Here is a 22884-nt window from a genome sequence, read left to right as displayed (position 1 = left end):
CGCTATCAATCGTAAGATGAGATATTTGTGGCAAGCGCCACAGGATTTAGCAGGGATTCGATGTGATTACACGCACGCATATACTTAACGCACGTGCAACCACAAAAGCAGTGACAGCAGTTGCACTCAATACCCCGCTGAGTAGCACCGTTACAAGCGACAGAACAACTCACGGCTTCATAGCCTCTTGACAAAAACCACTGTTTAACCCACTGTTTAACACAAACAACAACTTTTTTTATGAGTCTACACTTCGCCATCTCTAGTTATTCATAAATATGTACATACATACATATATATATTCGTACCCTAGTAGAAAGGTAAGAACGGACTTGGAAGCAAAAACTAGTAAAGGTGATGAAACGTTTTGAAACTATTTGATGTGTTTTCTCAATGTCCCGTGGTGATAATTTAGAGCTACGTACATGTACTGAATATTGTAATTATACAAGCTACTGGCATATTTACACATCGTTTAAATTTGTACAGACGTGGGAATGTGCATAGAAGTACATTTACCCATGCGTAAATATACAGACACATTCAAAGAATTGTGACATATCCTGCAGAGATGCAGTGAACTGGTTAGAAAATTGACCACTTTACAGTTAGAAACTCTTGTCTGAAAGTCCACTGGTCAGACTTTCGAACAAAAGCTGATAATAATCATTTCGAAGGCATCAAAACGAGGCAAAGCTACAGTCGGGTGACCAGTTAGGCTTTTGTATTACACTATGTAGTTTTAAAGAAATAGTAATTCGTTTATTGTAATAATGATGGGATATATGTATGTATCAGCGATGGATCCAAAAATAGTTTTTTTGTCGGTAATAAACATTTACTTGAGGCATGAAGATTAATACACCCAACTCTTTTTTTACACGGATTTGAAGTTACACGGTTGAAATTTTTTTTGTTTTTGTAAAAAGGTCGACGGCGCAAGACCTTTCGGAAAGTAGTCCGACAATTCAAAACTCTATTACCGGACGAAAGTCACTATTGGATAATTTGATGAATATCTCCAGTGATGTTACCGACTTTAGTTCAGTTCAGTTCAGTTTTTCCTTTATTTCTATACAAAATTTTCTGTTCTTAATTCTGGATTAACAGATTTCTTTTGTTTTTTGCTTGCTCTACCAATTTTTCACCTGTATGAATTAAATACAATTTGTATGCATATCTGATATTTTATAGTTTTCATTTTTTTCCACGGTTTTTCTAAGTAAATATAGTTCGTTATTTCATCTTGCACGGTTTTCAGATGACATGGAACGTATCCCCCATTTTACTATAGGAAACGCCTCTTTTTTTACACGATTTTCGGAGGAACGTATCTACCGTGTAAAAAAAGTGTTGGGTGTATATTAAATATAGTTTAAACCGTTTTATATCATGACGGAAAAATTTCAAATCGAACTTCTAATATCAAATCCCGCTAATTGAAAAAAAAAACATTATAAATCGTAGACATAATTTATTGCAATGTATAATACTGTAGTCAGTTCGTGTATTGAATAGAAAAATTTCACAATACAAAACGATGTGGGCCAAGTTTTGAGAATGTTTCGAGAACTTCTTCTGCAGTGCTTTCAATGTCATGAATCTATCTTAAAGCATGTATGTGTACAGCCACGTTCTCTAGAAAAGCGCATCTTCAAATCTTCGCCGATTGTATCCAACAGAGGAATGTATCTTGAAACCCTGTAGTTTTCTTCGCTAGTTCTCACGCAAAAGTTTTCGCGTAATTTTTGGCCGCAGATTTTTGATTTTTCTTCGTCAACTTTCAGTTCTACCGCCATTTTTTTGCCTGAATATATGGATCGAAAATGTTCCTCAGCTTTTTGTCTTCGATCTCGGAACGTTACAAGCAGGGTATCTATCATATTTAATGTCTTTGCTAGTTCGATCGATTCCTTCTGAAGAATCACGCTGAGTGAATTAGTTAGAGGTAGAACATCACATAGGCCAAAAATCACAATTATAAATTAAAACTTACACACAGCTGCGATGAGATAAAGTATATTTCTGCTACTTTATATATTTTCAGAGTAGGAAAATTACTAATAAGACATTTATCTCTTTTTAATTTCCCACTGGATATATCCATACGAGGTGTGTTCTGAAAATAAAGGTAATTTTAAAATTTCGCGTGTTTGCATTTTTTTATTATGTTGGAATATGTATGTATGTATATGTTCCTGAAGTACGATAATTTTCAGCTGTAACGTATTCACTGTTTACTTTGTCTGTAGGAGCTGTTAAGGTGAGACATTTTTCGTTGCTTGTTCGCGAATTCTTAGCCAAAAACAATAGTGTAACAATGCGCTAGTCTCAATATTTGACAGACATGACTCCGTGAGACTTTTCCCTATTTTCAAAAATGTTTTACGTTTTACAATATAGATGAACACCGCTGAAAGAGCTAAAAGCGATTGAAAAAAACGTTTCAAGTGTTTCGATGATTGGAAGAAGCGCTGGCATAAGTGCGTAATGTCGAATGGGGATTATTTTGAACGCGACAACATTAATGACGAACAAATAAAAAAATATTGTTTTCAAAAAACGAAAATTTGTGTTATTTTTGGAATACAACTCGTATACCATCCATTGGAATAAGTAAATAAACAGAAAAGCTTTATGAAGCTATAAAAAACGAAAAAATGTTATCTCTAGGGTAAATAGTAGATTTGCGTGATTATGGAGCAGACTTCAGCTAAGGCACCGTGACTACCAATATGCCAAAGACCAAACACGACGGAACTTCAGTAAAGCTAGTCTCATATACAAATGTATACGTATATGTATCTCCTCAGATGTAAATTTTTTGCCTTGAGTGACCGATTTTTCATGGTTTCGAAATTTTGTACGTAAGTAAATCTAAGAGCAAATGTGAAAGATTATTTAGACATCAAAAAATTGAAATACGGTAGCTCTTACAAACCGTGTTTACCAAATGTACTCATATTATAATTTATGAACACACAAAAATTAATGGTCTCTTCAATATAGGGCTTGTGGTTGCCTGAGAATTTACGTTCACTCTTACAAAGGAAACAATTAAATTAAAAAATGTATGGATATAGTTATGTTTATAACAGTGTGTGTGTGCATAAAGACTGTCGTAAAACATTTAAAGCCATTTGGTTAATATTAATGTTCATTCCAACTCAGAATTTTTGTTGCTTTTAATATTAAGTGGACATGGTTGGGTGGCCTTTACAACATCTTGCACAGGTAAAAGAGCTCTAGATAACCCATAAGTTTAATTAATATTGTACATATATGCACATATAACGGTGTACAATGATTATTTTATATTTAGTACTTAAGTATTTCTAACTGTGTGAAAATAGCAAAACAATCGTTGAAAGAAGAAAATGTCTTTAAATAGAAATCGTGGTCACATTTTTAATATTATATAATTAAAGATTTTATGTGCTGAAAATTCACAGATTTTTTATATTTTATAATTTTTTTATAAAGTATTTCACTTCAGTAAGATGGAAAGAGTGGGAACTAATAATTAATATTATCTAAAATATGGAGGATGGAGTCATGTGTAGAAGTTCACGCAAGTGAGGAAAGTTCTCTGATCGCCATTCACTTGGGAGTGGCCAGAAACGATTCTTTTACATATGACTCAAGCAGCTCATGACTTCCGGTCTTTGACCAAGTATCCTCTGGGTAGCCTAAGAACATCCGTTTGAAGGCGAGCTAAAGTGAGAAGGCGAAAAATCCCCTGCATAGGGTTGTGCGCTGGGTTTGGGACCCGCCACGTAAAAAACACCCCCCAATGAAAAGAAAAAAACAGCCTCGGACGAGAGACCCCCCTTTTGATGACGACCACGGCAAACGAAATAAGGACTATGATTTGAGGGCATGCACCTGGAATGTCCGGTCCCTTAATTGGGAAGGTGCCGCTGCCCAGCTGGTAGATGTCCTCGTAAAGATAAAGGCTGACATCACCGCCGTCCAAGAAATGCGATGGACGGGACAAGGACAGAGACGAGTAGGTCCTTGTGACATTTACTACAGTGGCCATATAAAGGAGCGCAAGTTTGGTGTTGGATTCGTGGTGGGAGAGAGACTCCGTCGCCGAGTACTATCATTCACTCCGGAGAATGAACGTCTAGCCACAATCCGCATCAAAGCGAGGTTCTTCAACATATCGCTGATTTGCGCCCACGCCCCGACGGAAGAGAAGGACGATGTGACCAAAGATGCTTTTTATGAGTGCTTGGAGCGCATTTATGAGAGATGCCCCCGCCACGATGTTAAAATCGTGCTTGGCGACTTCAACGCCAGGGTGGGCAAAGAAGGTATCTTTGGCACTACGGTCGGTAAATTCAGCCTCCACGAGGAAACATCCCCAAATGGGTTGAGGCTGATCGACTTCGCCGGGTCCCGAAATATGGTTATCTGTAGTACTAGATTCCAGCATAAGAAGATTCATCAAGCTACCTGGCTGTCTCCGGATCGAAAAACCACCAACCAGATCGATCATGTTGTGATAGACGGAAGACACGTCTCCAGTGTTTTAGATGTGCGTGCGCTCCGAGGTCCTAACATCGACTCGGACCACTATATTGTTGCAGCCAAAATTCGCACCCGCCTCTGTGCAGCAAAAAACGCACGCCAACAAACACAAGGAAGGTTCGACGTCGATAAGCTGCAATCACAACAGACAGCCGAAAGATTTTCTACTCGGCTTGCACTCCTGCTCTCTGAGAGCACTCGTCAACAACTCGGTATAAGGGAACTGTGGGACGGCATTTCAAACTCCTTACGTACAGCTGCAATCGAAACCATTGGTTTTCGGAAAGTGCAAAAGAACAGCTGGTACGACGAGGAGTGCCGTGTCGCAGCGGAGAGAAAACAGGCTGCCTACCTCGCAACGTTACGATCGACCACAACACGTGCGGGATGGGATAGATACCGAGAGTTGAAGAGGGAAGCGAGACGCATTTGCAGACAGAAGAAGAAAGAGGCCGAAATGCGTGAGTACAAACAGCTTGATAAGCTGGCCGACAGGGGTAATGCTCGAAAATTCTATGAAAAAATGCGGCGGCTTACAGAAGGTTTCAAGACCGGAGCATACTCTTGTAGAACCCCCAAAGGTGATCTAGTTACCGATGCCTAGAGCATACTTAGATTATGGAGGGAACACTTCTCCAGCCTGCTGAATGGCAGTGAACGCATAACACCAGGAGAAGGCGAACCCGATACCCCAATCGATGACGATGGAGCAGACGTTCCATTACCCGGCCATGAAGAAGTTCGAATAGCAATTGCCCGCCTGAAGAACAACAAGGCGGCAGGGGCCGACGGATTGCCGGCCGAGCTATTCAAATACGGCGGCGAAGAGCTGATAAGGAGCATGCATCAGCTTCTTTGTAAAATATGGTCGGACGAAAGCATGCCCAACGATTGGAATTTAAGTGTGCTCTGCCCAATCCATAAAAAAGGAGACCCCACAATCTGCGCCAACTACCGTGGGATTAGCCTCCTCAACATTGCATATAAGGTTCTATCGAGCGTATTGTGTGAAAGATTAAAGCCCACCGTCAACAAACTGATTGGACCTTATCAGTGTGGCTTCAGACCTGGTAAATCAACAACCGACCAGATATTCACCATGCGCCAAATCTTGGAAAAGACCCGTGAAAGGAGAATCGACACTCACCACCTATTCGTCGATTTCAAAGCTGCTTTCGACAGCACGAAAAGGAGCTGCCTTTATGCCGCGATGTCTGAATTTGGTATCCCCGCAAAACTAATACGGCTATGTAAGCTGACGTTGAGCAACACCAAAAGCTCCGTCAGAATCGGGAAGGACCTCTCCGAGCCGTTCGATACCAAACGAGGTTTCAGACAAGGCGACTCCCTATCGTGCGACTTCTTCAATCTGCTGCTGGAGAAAATTATTCGAGCTGCAGAACTGAATCGAGCAGGTACAATCTTTTATAAGAGTGTACAGCTGCTGGCGTATGCCGATGATATTGATATCATCGGTCTTAACACCCGCGCCGTTAGTTCTGCTTTCTCCAGACTGAACAAGGAAGCAACGCAAATGGGTCTGGCAGTGAACGAGGGCAAGACGAAATATCTCCTGTCATCAAACAAACAGTCGTCGCACTCGCGACTTGGCCCCCACGTCACTGTTGACAGTCATAACTTTGAAGTTGTAGATAATTTCGTCTATTTAGGAACCAGCGTTAACACCACCAACAATGTCAGCCTTGAAATCCAACGCAGGATTACTCTTGCCAACAGGTGCTACTTCGGACTGAGTAGGCAATTGAAAAGTAAAGTCCTCTCTCGACGAACAAAAACCAAACTCTATAAGACGCTCATAATTCCCGTCCTGCTATATGGTGCAGAGGCTTGGACGATGACAACAACCGATGAGTCGACGTTGCGAGTTTTCGAGAGAAAAGTTCTGCGAAAGATTTATGGTCCTTTGCGCGTTGGCCACGGCGAATATCGCATTCGATGGAACGATGAGCTGTACGAGATATACGACGACATTGACATAGTTCAGCGAATTAAAAGACAGCGGCTACGCTGGCTAGGTCATGTTGTCCGGATGGATGAAAACACTCCAGCTCTGAAAGTATTCGACGCAGTACCCGCCGCGGGAAGCAGAGGAAGAGGAAGACCTCCACTCCGTTGGAAGGACCAAGTGGAGAAGGACCTGGCCTCGCTTGGAATATCCAATTGGCGCCACGTAGCGAAGAGAAGAAACGACTGGCGCGCTGTTGTTGACTCGGCTATAATCGCGTAAGCGGTGTCTACGCCAGTAAAGAAGAAGAAGAAAATATCCGACTTTTTTCAGACGCGCAAATTCTCCCTCTAATGTAACGAATTATATGGAATATCGCAATAACAGTGAACCACTTCTTTCTTTAAACGAGGTGTGCTCATTAGTTAAAGTATGAACTATGTTTTTATTTATTTATCAATATGAATGTTATCTTTTTAAAATTCAACATCCAAAGATTTAATATACTGGCCACCACGTTTAATCCACTGAACCAGGCAGTTCTAATACAAACTTTTTATTTTGTTCCATAATAAAAAGGTTAATAATCTAGCTAATTAGCTACTAATATATAAAGTAAAATATATATTCTATTATATTGTAAGTGGAAATCGTATATTGTCTATTTCATCCAAATAAATTAACTACTTGGGTACCTAATTACCAAAATAATCATACCGCTCGACGTTCGGAGTGCCCACCTCAAATTTTAAACGCATTTTTCTCAAAACACACTTTTTTAATCTGGCGCACATGATTCCGGTCGAACTACCAACCGATTTGCTTAATTTTGTTTAAACGCCTGACTATCGTTCTTACTAGATTCATAACTTTTTATAATTTATTGACAATGTTATGACAAAATTTATGTAAAAAAAACATAGGGAAAAATTAAAAAAAAAAACGTTTATTACTTTTTTATTTATTAACATTTTTTCATGATTCTAGTAGGCACGTACTTTTTAAGAATAAATTGGTTTTTTGTGTTTCAGATGATCCAAACATGAGAAATCGTGTCCGCCAGTGAAAAAACGCATCTCATTCACCCAGCCATTTCTCCGAAAGATGTCATCAAAACATTCCGAAAAAAATTGTTTATACACTCCGCAATATACATACTTCATGATATGTGAAGAAAGTTCTATTGCAGAATAAAAATTTCTATGAAAAAAATGTAAAAAAAACAGGCCAGAATATCCTACTGACCCCTTAAATTTATAAATAATTATAATAACTAAATTCTTTTGACCACCTACTTCACTAATGTCCGAATACATTGACCTATGTTTAGGGTTCAATGTGACACGAAGATACGAAACACCCTAAACAGTTCTTCGTAACATATTTATGGCAATATCGTAAAACAACCTTACATTTTTACGTACAATTTATTTTGCGGCAAAATTGCAACTATGCGAGATTATCAGCATGTATTGTAATATTATATTATTATATAATATTATATGATCGTTTACTGTATTTAATTCAAGAAGAATAGGTTAAGGATCGTAGCTAAAATTAGCAACTGTTTTTTAATAATATTATTTGAATTACCACTTCACTATAGGCCTACGAACCCGCTTATAATTGACAATTTATTTATCGTGAACACTTGGCGTATTTGGGATGGAAAGTGCCTCCAGTGCTTCACAATTTGCATTTCAGAGTCATATAAGTCAGTAAACTCATAAGAATGATGTTTTTATTTTTAAACAAAAATTTTAACCATGCTTTAAATTTTTTATTACTGTTTAGACTAAGGTTGTGAAACTGATCTTGATAGCTCGGCACACCGTCCTCATCCGTACCTGTACTGTATATGTATATGTACATGCACACATACGAATGTTTATAACGAGAGTACGCTCGCAGTTGGACAGCCAATGAGGGGTTGTGAATACCTTTTATGATTATTTCTTCAAAACAACTGAAACAAGAAAAAGTATGAAAAACATTAACTTCGGTGGCACGAAGCTGGAATACCCTTCACAAATAACGAGGTTCGAATATAAGAACTTGATTTTGATCGTTCAGTTCATATGACAGCTATATGATATAGTGGTGCGACCTGAAAAATGTCTTCAGATATTTTAGCGTTACTTAGAAAATAATTTGCACAAAATTTCGTAATGATACGACGTCAAATAAAGAAGCTTTTCATGCAACCGCTTGATTCCGAAAATTACAGATCGATATCTCAAAATTTTTGGAGCAAGTACGCGTATATACAGATAAACACACAGACGGATGGACATGGCTAAATCGACTCAGCATGCTGATTACAAGATGCGTTCCAAAGTAAACAGTACTTAAAAAAAACAGAACAAATGGGTTTTTCGGCAAAATCAACCTATTTTATTTAAAATAGTCTCCTTCTGCTTCAATACAGCATTTTGCACGGTCCAAAAGCATGTCGAACGAGTATTTAAGCTCGTTGGCAAGCCTTTTTAATGGCCTCTACGTTTGCATAACGCTTTCTTTTAATGGGCAAATGCATTTTTCCGAAAAGGAAGAAGTCGCACGGTGCCATATCAGGTGAACACGGGGAGTGGTTAATGGTTAAAATGTGATGTTTGGTGAAATAATCGGTGACAAGCGTCGAATTGAATGTTGGATTCTGTGCAATTTTAGGTTTGTCGATTTGTGCGTAGCAAACAGTCCACACACCTTTCGTAAGCTCAAATGTTTGGTCAAAATGGGATAAATCGATGTTTTGAAGATGTTCAATTTCATTTCGATGAATTTCAATGATTATTTCGGCTGATTTTTGATGAATTCACCCACAGTTTTGATGGAATTCCGGTGATCACGGATTTTGATTGGCGGACATGTTGATCGTCATTTATGTCCTCACGACCGCTTTGTAAACGTTGAAACCACACGTGCACTCTGCTACGGGATAGGCAATCATCGCCATAAAGGGTTTCAGACGTTGCCTTTTGGAAGTTACAAACTTTATATTAAGTTAACTTCGGCTATAATACTCTTTTCAAATACAAAAGATTCCTTGGAAGAATGTAATTTAGATCGGTCTGTACGGGTATATACATGCAGTCGAAGAGAAGGGCAAGCAAATGGACATGGCTATGGCGACTCAGCACGTCTTGGTGATCAGTCACATGTGTATATTATATGGTATCCGACGCTTCTTTCTGAGCGTTACAAACTTCATGGCAAACTTAATATACACCGTTCAGGGTATAAAAATGCATTCCAGAAACAAATAAAACCCAATATGTATAGGTGAATACTCGCCACTGGACCGACGTGATAGTTTTTAATGCCTTATCTTGAAACATGTATAGGTATACGTACATATACAAACGAATTTTTATATTACGAACTTCTGTACAACGAAGTTTTCTTTATAAGGAATTACTTTTCAAAACACTGGAATTTCATTAAATATCCAGTATGTTTCGCTGTACTTGTAACGAATTCTTTAAAAGCGAAATTATTTATATTACGATTATTACACGCACTTTATTACATAAAAGTCTCGAACTATTACGAGTAATTTTTGTAAGTCAAGTGAAGCGTAATTCGTACAAGAGAGTAAGTATGCGGATGCATGATTAAAAATCGGAATGTGTTTTTTTCTTGGAAGTACTATTAAATCGATTTTTGAGATAACTCACATATTGGCCGATATATTTTCATATATGGTATGAAGTCATTTGGAAGTTCAACTATGGGTATTGGTTCAAATTTAAAATTATGTTATATGGAAAGTGGGCGTGGTTGTAGTTTGCCGTTGTTCATTTTTCATTATGTGATTTTACCTAATGTGCGGAGTCACACCCATTGCCCATTTTATCTTATGCTAATGCTAATGTTAGTGCTAAGATATGACACTTTATAAGTTTTCTGTAATGGCGTTTTGTAGACGTGGTCCGCTTACGCCCATGTACGAACTTTGCTTACTTTTTTATCAAGGAACATGTGAACCAAGTTTAATCAAGATGTCCGAATTTTTACTATAGTTACAGTTCGCATCTATATCGCTTAGTGTTAGGTGATACGTACAACCGCTATTATACACTGTAGCAACGCGGAAAAATAATGTCTCCGCCAAGATAGAATCATAACACTATTGCGCATGCGTCAGAACACATGTTAGCGCAGGTTTACCATTTTCTAAAAGAAACTACTGATAGGTTCACCAATACACTCATAATAACAGTCCATTGTTACCTCTTAAAACCAAAATGTCTATACAAATTGTTGCAAAAGCACCAACAGTTTTGTTATTAACTTAAAAAACAGTTCAAAAGAATAATTTTAAAATTGTTTAAAGTAAAATTAAAGCATTTATCTGAAACCTCTTATTTTTCATTTGATGTATAAATTTGAAACAATGCGCGTACTCCTAAATATCAAATTTTTGTAACTTTCCACCTTTATTTCACAGTTTCAATTATTGCTAGATCTCGCATTTTCCCCATAGAACACATGGTTGCCATACATGACTACTTGTAAGTTAGTATGAATTTCAAACAAGATATTATGCATTTTACCCGAAAGAATCTTAAGATTATCTTTTGTTCTAAATATGTACATCTGATAAGAAATATTGTCTACCATATTGCAAGATTGCTACTGTCACGACCTACAAGAAGAATATTGTCAGCTTTTCGTTAGAAATATATCAGACTAATGCTAACACCCATAATGAAAAAAATCAGTAGTGTGCAATCCACTGCTTATAATGAATAAAAAGAAAAAACGTTAATTTCGGTTGCTCCGAAGCTATAATATTTTTCATAGGTTAAAGCTTTCTTACAGAAACTTTATTTGAGCGGTTAATTTTAATGGCAGCTGTATGCTATAGTAGTCCGAACCAGTGGCGTAGCTACAACTTTGGGCGCCCGGGGCCAAGGATGCTCTGCCGCCCCCTTTAACTACCTACATACAAGTTTCTTGAGGTGGTTCGAACAAAAGTGAATTTTTACAAAATGTCTTCGAGTTCCAAAATTCTCACAATACGGTTTTTAAGGAAATTGAAAGTAAATTTACAAGACATCTTAATAAAAGCCATAGAAAAAACGCATTTTCGCCCTATATCTTGATCATTTCAATTTCAGAAATTTTTGCCATGGAGCCATTAAATAAGTATGAGAGATAAAGGGTAAGGGTATTATAATAGAAATGAGTCAAAATGATAACTAAATTTTATTGCTTGGCTGAGATCAACAATTTTTAAAAATTACTACAGACAATGAAGTTTTAACATCTTAAAATATGCGTATTGAAATGCAAGAACAAATGTTAAAATATATTTCACCGTAAAATAAAAATAAATAATTCTGCATTCTAACAATTTAAAAAAATAAAATACAAAGTATTAATCAAGGATATTTTTGTAGACAATGTTATAAGTTTTCCCGTCGGGTACAAATATGTGTAAATTCTGGGCATTAGATACACGTGAACAGGCTACATAAAGTTGACCATGACAGAAGCATGGGTTTTCTAAATGCACTCCTGCTACCTATAATGTTTGTCCTTATATCTTATTTATAGTAACAGCAAAGCTAAGCTTGACGGGAAACTGAACCCTTTTAAATTGGAATGGCAGGTCAGTGGGAATAATTGGTATCCGAGGTATTATAACACTATTTCCCTTACCGACACCTGTTAAAATAGTAGCACCAAGTATGTTCTGTCCCAATTTTGTTATCCTAAGCTTTGTTCCATTACATAGCCGATTCATGGTTGAAACTTCATTACTGTAATGCTAGATGGCGTTGAAGTAGCTAAATTTGACGATTTTTTAACAAACAATTTTTTTATCTTTCTTAAATTTTTTTTTATATTAAGTACCCTATTTTACTTCTAATACCTTTAGGAGTATAATAGTACAAAGTTTTATGACGATCGGTTAAGTAGTTTTTGCGTGAAAGCGTAACAAACAAACTTACTTTCGCATTTATAATATTAGTATGATTTTTTTATAGGATCTCCGACTTTTCTTTTTGAGCGTTACAAACGGTTCAAGATATAAAAAGAATATTAAAAAAAAATTATTTATTAAATGAAATATAGTAATAAAATTTTTTTTTTCCAAAATTAGCATTAGAATTGAAAAATACATACATATGTAGGTAATTTTTCTATAATATATCAACGCATCAATTGTTTAATAATAATATGTATTCATTCAAGAGATTTAGAGAGTTAACTAGTAAATTTCCCCACTGGTTTGATATGTCACTGCAGGGTATTCTACAAAAATCGGCGGCCACTTGATTGATAATATAACACACACTTGCCATGTTGCACCAAGTGGAGCGAAGCGGAATGGTGAAGAACCGACCAGATCATGGCACATGCCCCAAAATGATATTTACATATACTTATATGTACATAAATAAATATCTATATATGTATATACACGTTCATATATACACACATGTTGTGTTTAGTCATATTCGGTTTTGAATAAGTAAGTATGAGTATGCGTACGTACTAATATAAATAGAAATTTGTATGAATTCGTGGATGTGTGTTTAAGTATGAATGTGTTTGGAATTATCGCTGTTCACAGTTGGGTATTTTTGAATTATGGAGCGGTAATAAATGTCACGAGAATCATTTAGGAGGAAATACGAGTGATGAGCATGACTTGCCAAATTTATTACTCCATTGAAGAAACAGAAACGTTTGGATGATAAACATTTTGATTTACGCTACCGCTAAGTCCATCAATCCGTAGCGAGGGTGATACGCCTATGCTTTTGATTGAGCGTTGGGAATGATGAAATCGAATGAAGAGATTCTCCAATTTTAAGCGGGCTGCCACCTACTAGATCTAAATTTGTGCGCATTATATTGTTATGATGATTCTTCATCACTATACTCTCTCCGAAAATAGTAAATAAAAATCTATAGTGTCACAGTGAAACAGGTCTCTATAGGAAATGATATTTAAGACGATATGCTGTCATTAGTATACGTTACCTGATATCATATACATATGTATAGAATTAACTAATAATAAGAGATTATTTGTCTATGAAACAATTTCGCGTGTGTTGTGTAATTTATAATTCTCATTCGGGGAAAAGTAGAACCTGTTTGTTTGTTTTTTTAAAGCCAAGCTGTTAGCATTGGTCACAAATGCGGCTATGCCGATGAACTTGTGAAACTCAGACGGTTGCAAGGTGGAGCAGAGCGCTTGACAGAATGCACACGCATCAGTTGCCGGGCAAATTAATGTCTTCGTCGCGCTCTGCTTGGCGCACCGCTCCGAAACATTTCTACATCATGACTGTATGTACTATTGGGCGCTGTTGTTGAAAGCTGCGCTTGCATTGCTTGTATTCATACTTTTGGCATAGAAATTTATTTCGCGTGTTTGAGAACAATTTCATAGATGTTGTGTTGGCATGCAGTTCCACTGTTTATCAGCAATTCATCAAGAAAGCAGCAAGAAAAATAAATGCACGGGTTCGGAAATATACATCGGGAATATTTGCTTACAATATTTCAGAAGCGCATGGTATAATCTTTTCTGGAATAAAAAATAATACGATACGAGAAGAAAATTATTGTATAGCCATTTATATACAAAAGAAATGTACTAACTCAAAAGTGTTGATATATGGAGGGTTGGCAATAAGGTCGGGTTTATTCCATTTCAGAATAGGATAATCTGTATACCACGCATTCTTTCTATTTACTTTAACGGTTAATGTATAACTTATATATTTTGTGGTTTCAATATAGTATATATAAATGATTAACCCTTTCAGACCTGAGAAATTAAAGTTTACAGATTTTAACGCCGCTTCGCACAGTTGCTAATATGACCATCGTGAATGCAAAACAAAATAAGAAAAAAAATTATGCGAAGAAGGATTCCTAGAAAAAGGACTCGCACAATTGTGTATTACCGGCCTTAAGGCCATATTATTGAGATGGAATGTATTTAAAAATAATATTCATGTACATTGATTGAAAGCGATCATTTTTTGTGTGGTACTCCTGAAAGCAGTTTTTATTTTTGGTTAGGCAGAGAAATACATCGCATTTGGAGCATTTTATTCTAGTTCTGCTTGTACATTCTTTCACGCGGCACATCCGTGGTGTTTTCATATCCATTGCCTCTGGCCAGTGATCATACCGATCAGTACGTACATCAACGGGAGGATCCAGAGATCTGTTTCTTTTTGCAGCTGGCTCTGCTGTTGATGTGCAATACGGAACAGGTGGATTAATTGGCCTTTCAGTGAATTTGGCCAATACTTCGCCGAGCTCAGATTTAAACTTAAATAGGTCTTTAATATTCTTTTTTCGCATGCCCGCGTTTAGTGCATCGGCTCTGTACTCTCTCCATGCATTGCATACTGCCATGTCAATCAAATGAAAAGTTGTTTTTACAGTCCATTTCTTCGTTTTTATAAAAATTCTGTAGTATTCCATTGACTGATCAGCTGCGTCGACTCCGCCCATTTTAGCGTTGTAACGCTTCACGATTTGAGGGCATGGTACATTAATGTGCTTGCTTTCCTTTTTGCACCACCTTTGTACCACTCCAACTGGGTCTTTTCCACATTCTGTGGATACTAGCGTAACGCACTTGCTATCGCGCCATTTAACTGCAACTACATTACCTTTCACAAACTGGCTTATGTCTCCTCTATTCATATTTCGGTCTAACGGAAAATCCATCCTCTGCACAGGCAATCGGTTTAAAGCTATGGTCCCAGTTGTCTTGTAGCCGAGTTCCAGGAGCTTTTCTAAAAGCGGAATCGTGGTAAAGTACCGATCAAAATAGAGAAAACTCCCTTTCGGCAAATGGTTTGTCAATCTGATGACAATAGACGGTCCAACTCCCAAGCCAGTGTCAGAAAAAGTTCCTACTCCTTGGAATATTGCGAAATCGACGACGAGCCCGCTGGAAGTCGCAACAACAAGGTTCTTAAGACCTACAGGTCTCGGTTTATTTTTAACGTATTGCCGCATGGACGCCCTTCCTGTAAATTGGATCATTTGCTCATCAATCGAGTATTCCGTAATTTCTGTTGCTAGTGCTTGGCATCGAGATCTAACGCAGTCTATAACCGGCTGAATCTTAAACAGTTTGTTTGTCGGAGGCCGTAGAGTATCAACAAAATGGAGGCTGTACCTTAATGTAAAGAATTTATCTCTGGTCATTGCGTTTTTTATTTGTGCTAATCAGAAGCCTTCCGACCAATACATCCGGACTCTGGGGTAAGATAGGCAACCTATTATGATATGGAGTCCATAAAGATTTTTAATATCTGCAGCAGTAGCATTGAGGACACATCCATGCTGAGATAAGTGATACTTATTCGTGAAAAACGCGGCGTTTTGAAAATGATCTTCAGGAAAATATTTCTGAAAATACTCCATGGGTGTACCAACTAAAATATTTCCTTGATGACTTGTTTGTTGCGGGGGTGTCGAGTCAACAAAATCGACGTTCTTCCAGACTTCATCCCGAGCAGATACGCTTGTATTTACATGACTTACAGTTGGGTCTTCATTAGCTGGAAGTAAAATTTCATCTTCCGAAGAAGTTTCATTACAATCCGAATCGGATGAACCGCCCATTTGCCTATTTGGTGGTTCCCAGAGCGCATCATCATTTGAGTCATCAGAACTAAAGTCAGCATCGGAATTTTTCAATATTTGGAGAACTTGAAGCACGTCCTCATCAAGACTCAAATTGAAATGACCTGGAATGACACAATTGTTCCGGTAAATGAAAATGCGAGGTCAAAACCTGAAGCGCACAATTGTGTGGTCCTTTTTTAAACTTGTTCAAAACACTTAATTTAATTAAAATTTTTCACATTAAGACAATATATAGTTTATTTAATATTTTTCAATACACATTTTTGCAAAACATCACGAAACTAAAACACTGCACAAAATTTATTTCAATTTACCTTTTTCCATTCTTGACAACACGGCTGAACACTTCAAAACTTTGCAAATTGTGACAAAAATATACAAAAAATCAAAGCAACCGTTGAAAAGAACCGTTAGAAATAAATGACACAATCATTGCTTTCGGGTCTTAACACGTAGTAAAGCGAACAAAAATTTTTAACATTTTTTTAGTCTTACCCGCACAATTGTGTATTGAAGGTCTGAAAGGGTTAAGATGATGAGACGAGTTAAATTCCGAGTGACTAGAAGTGAATCAAGCGGTGGCTTGGGAAAAAAATGAGATATCTTGATGAAACTTCGTACACATGTTCTTTCCAAGAAGGGTTGGTATCGCAGATGAGCGGAATTTTACCATTTTCACGCCACAAAAAATCATTAATCAAAAACCTATCAACTACCATAAAAGGTTGTTATTTAGTACAACTAATTGCATTAAGGAGCGTCATCTATGGTTTACAAATCTTGAGAAAGTGAGTGTGGTCTCGCCTTCTAATAGGTTTTACGTAGATATCTCCTAAACCGCTAAATCTGTAATAAGCAAATTTTGTTAGGGAAAATATTTTTTCTTCCCTACTCATTCTGTGAAAATTGGATGATTCGTTTTATTCCCACGCCCACTCTCCATATAACGGTTCTTTGACTAACTACTAAAAGTATGATAATTCTATAAATAAACCACCCACATTTAGGTGAAAATCCATATCTCCGGATCTGTTCAATAAAACTTTGCACGGATAGTAGCCGACTTTATATCGGAAAATATGTGAGGTATATCAATAAAATTGAGAGGTTTTTCTAATAACGGTGAATCTATGAGTGTGAAACATATAAAATCAGGTGAAAACTTACCGCCCGGGGCCAAGGATATTCTGCCGCCCCCTTTATCTACCTACCTACAAGTTTCATGAGGTGGTTCGAACAAAAATGAATTTTTACAAAATTCCTTCGATATTAAGTATATAAAATTTAGGAACTAGAAACCACACAAATTCTGAAGTTCCAAAATTCTCACAATACGGTTTTTGAGGAAATTTATGTAAATTTACAAGACATCTTATTAAAAGCCATAGAAAAAACCCATTTTCGCCCTACATCTTGTACACTTTTGACAAAATTTGCAGGAATTTTTGCCCGAATTGGAGTTTTTGAATACAATTTTTGAAAATTTGGAGAAATAAAAGTATTTGTTACATTCAAAGCATAGGGTAACTGTGAGAGTGACACGTCGCGACGACAGAGTAAAAATAAAGATACTGTTGCGATCAAAGCTAGAAAAGTGCATCTTTAAGTTCTATCACTATTTTTAAGAAAGATATAAGCCAAAAGATATAAGACAAATGGAAAGACTGAAGAGTATTCGAGTAAAAATTAATATTTTTCATTGTTATTCTGATTATTACATTGTGAGTGTACAACTCTTTATCTTTTATAATACATTTTGTAAAAAAAATTGTTAAAGTATTTTTCTGAATATTAAAAAACAGCGAAGATCGTTTTGCGTTGCGCCCGGGGCGACGGCCACCTTAATTTCTATTTAAATTATAAAGATTTGTTTCAGTTTTTTGTTAAGAATGAATGCAGAAGGTGCGCTAATTCACAATAATTCATATATCACTAGATTCTGCAATAGGTACTCTCTTGGCCTTGCATATTTCGGTACAGAATTTTTGCATTTTGTGTCATCGTGCAATCTTGCAAGAACAAGAGAATCCCCCTAATGATTTTCGTTACTTTGCAAACTTACCCCGAATATGTAGGTCAGTGTGTGTGTTATCTATATCGTTATAGCTGATTTTAAATTTGAAATGCTTATCGTAGTTCAGGAAGGTTTAAAAATTAAGATAATATGGCAAGTTTCAATGTATAAATAAATTAATAGCTGTTGGTTAGTCTCGCTAAATTCCGAGCACGGCTGGACCGATTTAGCTCATTTCGGTCTTGAATTAGTTGTGGAAGTCCAGAGAAGAATTAAAGGGTGATTAATAATGAAAATTCTCGGATACTTTTGTTTTTCCATTGATATGTTTTTGAATGGTTTCAGTTATGTAGACTCATAAATCTCAAGTTTTGTCACAAATAAAATTCTTGTAGGTAACAATAATATTTATAATTTGGCAATCATCAGATGATTTGTGATAGTGACACTTTACTGCTAAGTGCGCGAGAACTTTTCTTACTTTGATTAATTACAATTTCCAATGCCGATGCCAAAAAGATTTCAACTTGACTTGGGTCGTCGCAGTTACTCAAATGTGCGAAGAGGTACCTCACGTGCTAGGCGCACTGATGACCAGAGAGACAGATGAAAAAATAGTGTTTTTTCTATGTCAGAATTGCGTTCTTCAGTGAGTAAATATGAAGCAGAGAGACTCAGAATGCAGCGAATTCGTACACATCAAAGACATCAAAAGCAAGCAAAACATTATGAAATTGAGTGATTCCGCAGACGCAGTGAACTTGGAACGAGCTGCATTCCACTTTGATCCGGTAATAGGTTATTGTATCCACAAATCGGTAACAATTATCACAATTGGTTCCTCCACCAGATCTTTTACGGTCTTTAATTTTTGGGATTGGACATGATTCTAAGGCCTTCTTGAGCAATACTTAGAAATATAACAGCTGTTTCCAGATAACATCGTTTAACGCTACACATATTATACAGAACAACTTCCATAAATAAATTGCAAGGTCAGTCGTTGTAAGTTTGCGGAATGAAATTGGAGTTTCCCTGTTTTGTGCATGGACAATTGCATATATGTCGCGTGTTCGGGCGTCGGAACACCGTTATCATTGCTTCTTTACGTACCACAAAACAAAATAAAAATAAAACAAGTAAGGAAGGGCTAAGTTCGGGTGTCACCGAACATTTTATACTCTCGCATGATAAAGTGATAATCGAGATTTCATTATCCGTGAGATTTACCGATATTTTCGGTGAAAAATTAGGTTAGGTTAGGTTAGGCACTGAGTTATTCGTGTTCGATATCAGGGACCTTGAAAAGTTATAGTCCGATCACGACAATTTTTCCACAAGAGATACCTCAGCTCAAATACCATATTTGAGTAAAGTTTTATTCCGTTATCATCATTGGTTCCTAATGTATATATTATACAGAGAAGGCATCAGATGGACTTCAAAATAGCGTTATATTGGAAGAAGGCGTGGTTGTGAACCGATTTCACCCATATTTCGTACATGTCATTAGGGTGTTAAGAAAATATTATATACCGAATTTCATTGAAATCGGTTGAGTAGTTCCTGAGGAATGATTTTTGGTCCATAAGTGGGCAACGCCACGCCCATTTTAAATTAAAAAAAAAGCCTGGGTGCAGCTTCATTCTGCCATTTCTTCCGTAAAATTTAGTGTTTCTGACGTTTTTTGTTAGTCGGTTAACGCACTTTTAGTGATTTTCAACATAACCTTTGTATGGGAGGTGGGCGTGGTTATTATCAGATTTCTTCCATTTTTGAACTGTATATGGAAATGCCTGAAGGAAATGACTCTATAGAGTTTGGTTGACATAGCTATAGTAGTTTTCGAGATATGTACAAAAAACTTAGTAGGGGGTGGGGCCACGTCCATTTTTCCAAAAACATTACGTCCATATATGCCCCTCCCTAATGCGATCCTTTGTGCCAAATTTCACTTTAATATCTTTATTTATGGCTTAGTTATGACACTTTATAGGTTTTCGGTTTCCGCCATTTTGTGGGCGTGGCAGTGGGCCGATTTTGCAACTTAAACCTTCTTATGGAGCCAAGAAATACGTGTACCAAGTTTCATCATGATATCTCAATTCTTACTCAAGTTACAGCTTGCACGGACGGACAGACAGACGGACGGACGGACAGACAGACATCCGGATTTCAACTCTACCAGTCACCCTGATCACTTTGGTATATATAACCCCATATCTAACTCTTTTAGTTTTAGGACTTACAAACAACCGTTATGTGAACAAAACTATAATACTCTCCTTAGCAACCTTGTTGTGAGAGTATAAAAACAAAGTTTATCAGAAAACTTTAATTTGATTAACAGACTGTATTAAACTGTGTGTATCTGACAATAAATAGCCAGTTATTTCAGGAAAACTATGTCTTGTAAGTAAGCAACATCATGTATGTAAAAGTTTACATACGAGTGTCCGATAAATAACCGACCTCAACGTGAAGCTAGCGGCACATCTGAAAAAAAAGTTTCCACTTCAAATTGTGCATATTATAATAGCTACTCGCCAAAATTTCAGAAATTTATCTTGCGCAATTATCTGTTGACAGTCGTTTTTGTGAGTCTATTTCGGTGATTTCCACAAAATGGAAAAAATTGAATATCGAGCTGTAATTAAATTTTTATTTTTGAAAGGAAATACGCCTTCACAAATCAAAGATGAGTTGGACTCTGTGTATGGTGACTCTGCACCATCGTTTACCACCGTAAAATTTTGGGCAGCTGAATTTAAACGTGGTCGCAGGAGCTTGGAAGATGATGAACGTCCTGGGCGTCCAAAAACTGTAACCACTAACGATAACATCGCTAAAGTTCATCAATTGGTACTAGACGACCGCCGGATTAAAGTTAGGGAAATAGCTGAGATTATGAAGATGTCAAAAGAAACTGTTTGTCACATATTAAACCAAGATTTGGGCATGAGAAAGCTGTCTGCGCGTTGGGTGCCGCGTTTGCTTACGCTAGACCACAAACGTGCGCGCATGAACATTTCCAGCACTCTCTTGGCTCAGTTTAGAGGCAATAAGACCGAGTTTTGGCACCGATTGATAACTGTAGACGAAACTTGGATTCATCATTATACGCCCGAAACAAAAAACCAATCTAAACAGTGGATTGAAAAGGGGGAACCAGCCCCAAAAAAAACCTAAAGCTGTGTATTCGGCTGGGAAAGTGATGACGAGTGTTTTTTGGGACAGCCATGGAATTATTTTTATCGACTATCTTGAAAAAGGAAAAACTATAACAGGAGCATACTACGCATCATTATTGGACAAGCTAAAGGAAGAAATTTCGAAAAATCGGCCACATTTGCAAAAAAAGAAAGTCTTGTTTCACCAAGACAACGCACCATCTCACACCTCAACAGTCGCCATGGCGAAAATCCACGAATTGCGGCTCGAACTGCTTGACCATCCACCTTATTCACCGGATCTAGCACCAAGCGACTTTTTTTTTGTTTCCTCAACTTAAAACTGCGCTCGGCGGCCAGAGATTTTCGTCAAATGAGAAGGCAATCTCTTTCGTGAACTCGTATTTTGCAGACAAAGACGCCAAGTACTATTTGGAAGGGTTGCAGAGATGGGAGCATCGCTGGGAGAAGTGTGTGGAGTTACAAGGAGACTATGTAGAAAAATAAAAAAAAAAATTTTGAAAAAGTCGCGTGCATCATAGTTAGGTCGGTTATTTATCGGACAGCCCTCGTATGTATATATGTAGGTATACCGAACATTTTTTATTAATTAATCTTTTCGTTTGTTTTCAGTCTATTTTATACAAAAGTTTAGGTTTTTTATTTATCCATTGAAGCCGTACAAAGTTTGCCGGATCAGCTAGTAAATTTATAAAAATGATTTAAATCAGTTTTTAAGTATTCTTGAGTCATGCCAAAAGTTGGTGCAATCAGCCCGAGCATTTTCTGTCCCCAATATATTCTATATAGTGCTTTCTGGCTTCTCACCTGTCTTTAAATTGTTAAACTTTAAATTGTTAAAGTTGATAAATATGCGTTATATTTAGTGAAATTAAGTGGACAAGGTTGCAAGAGTATGAAATCAAAATTCTCCCGTCAAAATATCAGATTTTTTAAAAGTCAGAAGCCTTTATAGGTGTTTGTTTAATTCTCTACTTCCTTTTGGTATAAAGAGTGTAACAATTTCTGTATCAAAACTTCTAAGAACCAAGACAAGACCCCACTAAACAGCTGCTACTGCAAAATATTAGATACATAGATGAAATAAAGCAAGTAATGAAGGGCTGTCTATAGTCGAGTGTAAACGAACATTTCATATTCTTCTAAATTGCAAAGATTTAGCAAAAACTTACCTCTATAGGAAAATACCATTTTTATCGCAATTTGGAGCTTATATTAATAATCTTATTCATACTAATTTAACTATTTCATTCTGATTCGCAATGTTTGAAATATTTCAGAAAGTTAATTCTTCGTAGTCGCTTTTCTTATGAAGTACAAAATTTGGAAGACATCGATAATTAGAATTTTCGCTAATGTACTCACCTATAGTAATCATTCTTGCAGTAAATGTTTCCATCTCGCGAATAGCACGATGATTCTCGGTCTAACGGTTGTCGACAAGCGTGACATTGCAAGCAATTAATATGCCATCGTTTATCAACTGCAGAGAGGTAGAAACGATCCTGTAAGGATATTAGATATTAAAAGACAGA

The 22884-nt window shown here is 36.9% G+C and overlaps 1 protein-coding gene across 7 annotated transcripts in view; it reads right to left on the bottom strand.

Annotated features, from left to right (window-relative positions):
- LOC105233061 (protein apterous) overlaps positions 1–22884 on the bottom strand; it is a 66466-nt gene that overhangs the window by 14837 nt on the left and 28745 nt on the right. For all 7 annotated transcript variants that reach the window (XM_029553321.2, XM_011215004.4, XM_011215005.4 and 4 more), the window contains one exon: positions 22715–22854. In XM_029553321.2, coding sequence (XP_029409181.1) covers positions 22715–22854 — 140 coding nt within the window. The remainder of the gene's footprint in view (positions 1–22714; positions 22855–22884) is intronic.

Source organism: Bactrocera dorsalis, chromosome 3 (assembly GCF_023373825.1).
Source record: "Bactrocera dorsalis isolate Fly_Bdor chromosome 3, ASM2337382v1, whole genome shotgun sequence".
Taxonomy (NCBI): Eukaryota; Metazoa; Arthropoda; class Insecta; order Diptera; family Tephritidae; genus Bactrocera; species Bactrocera dorsalis.
Note: the sequence above shows the minus strand (reverse complement) of the source record. Positions and strands in the feature narration are given on the sequence as shown.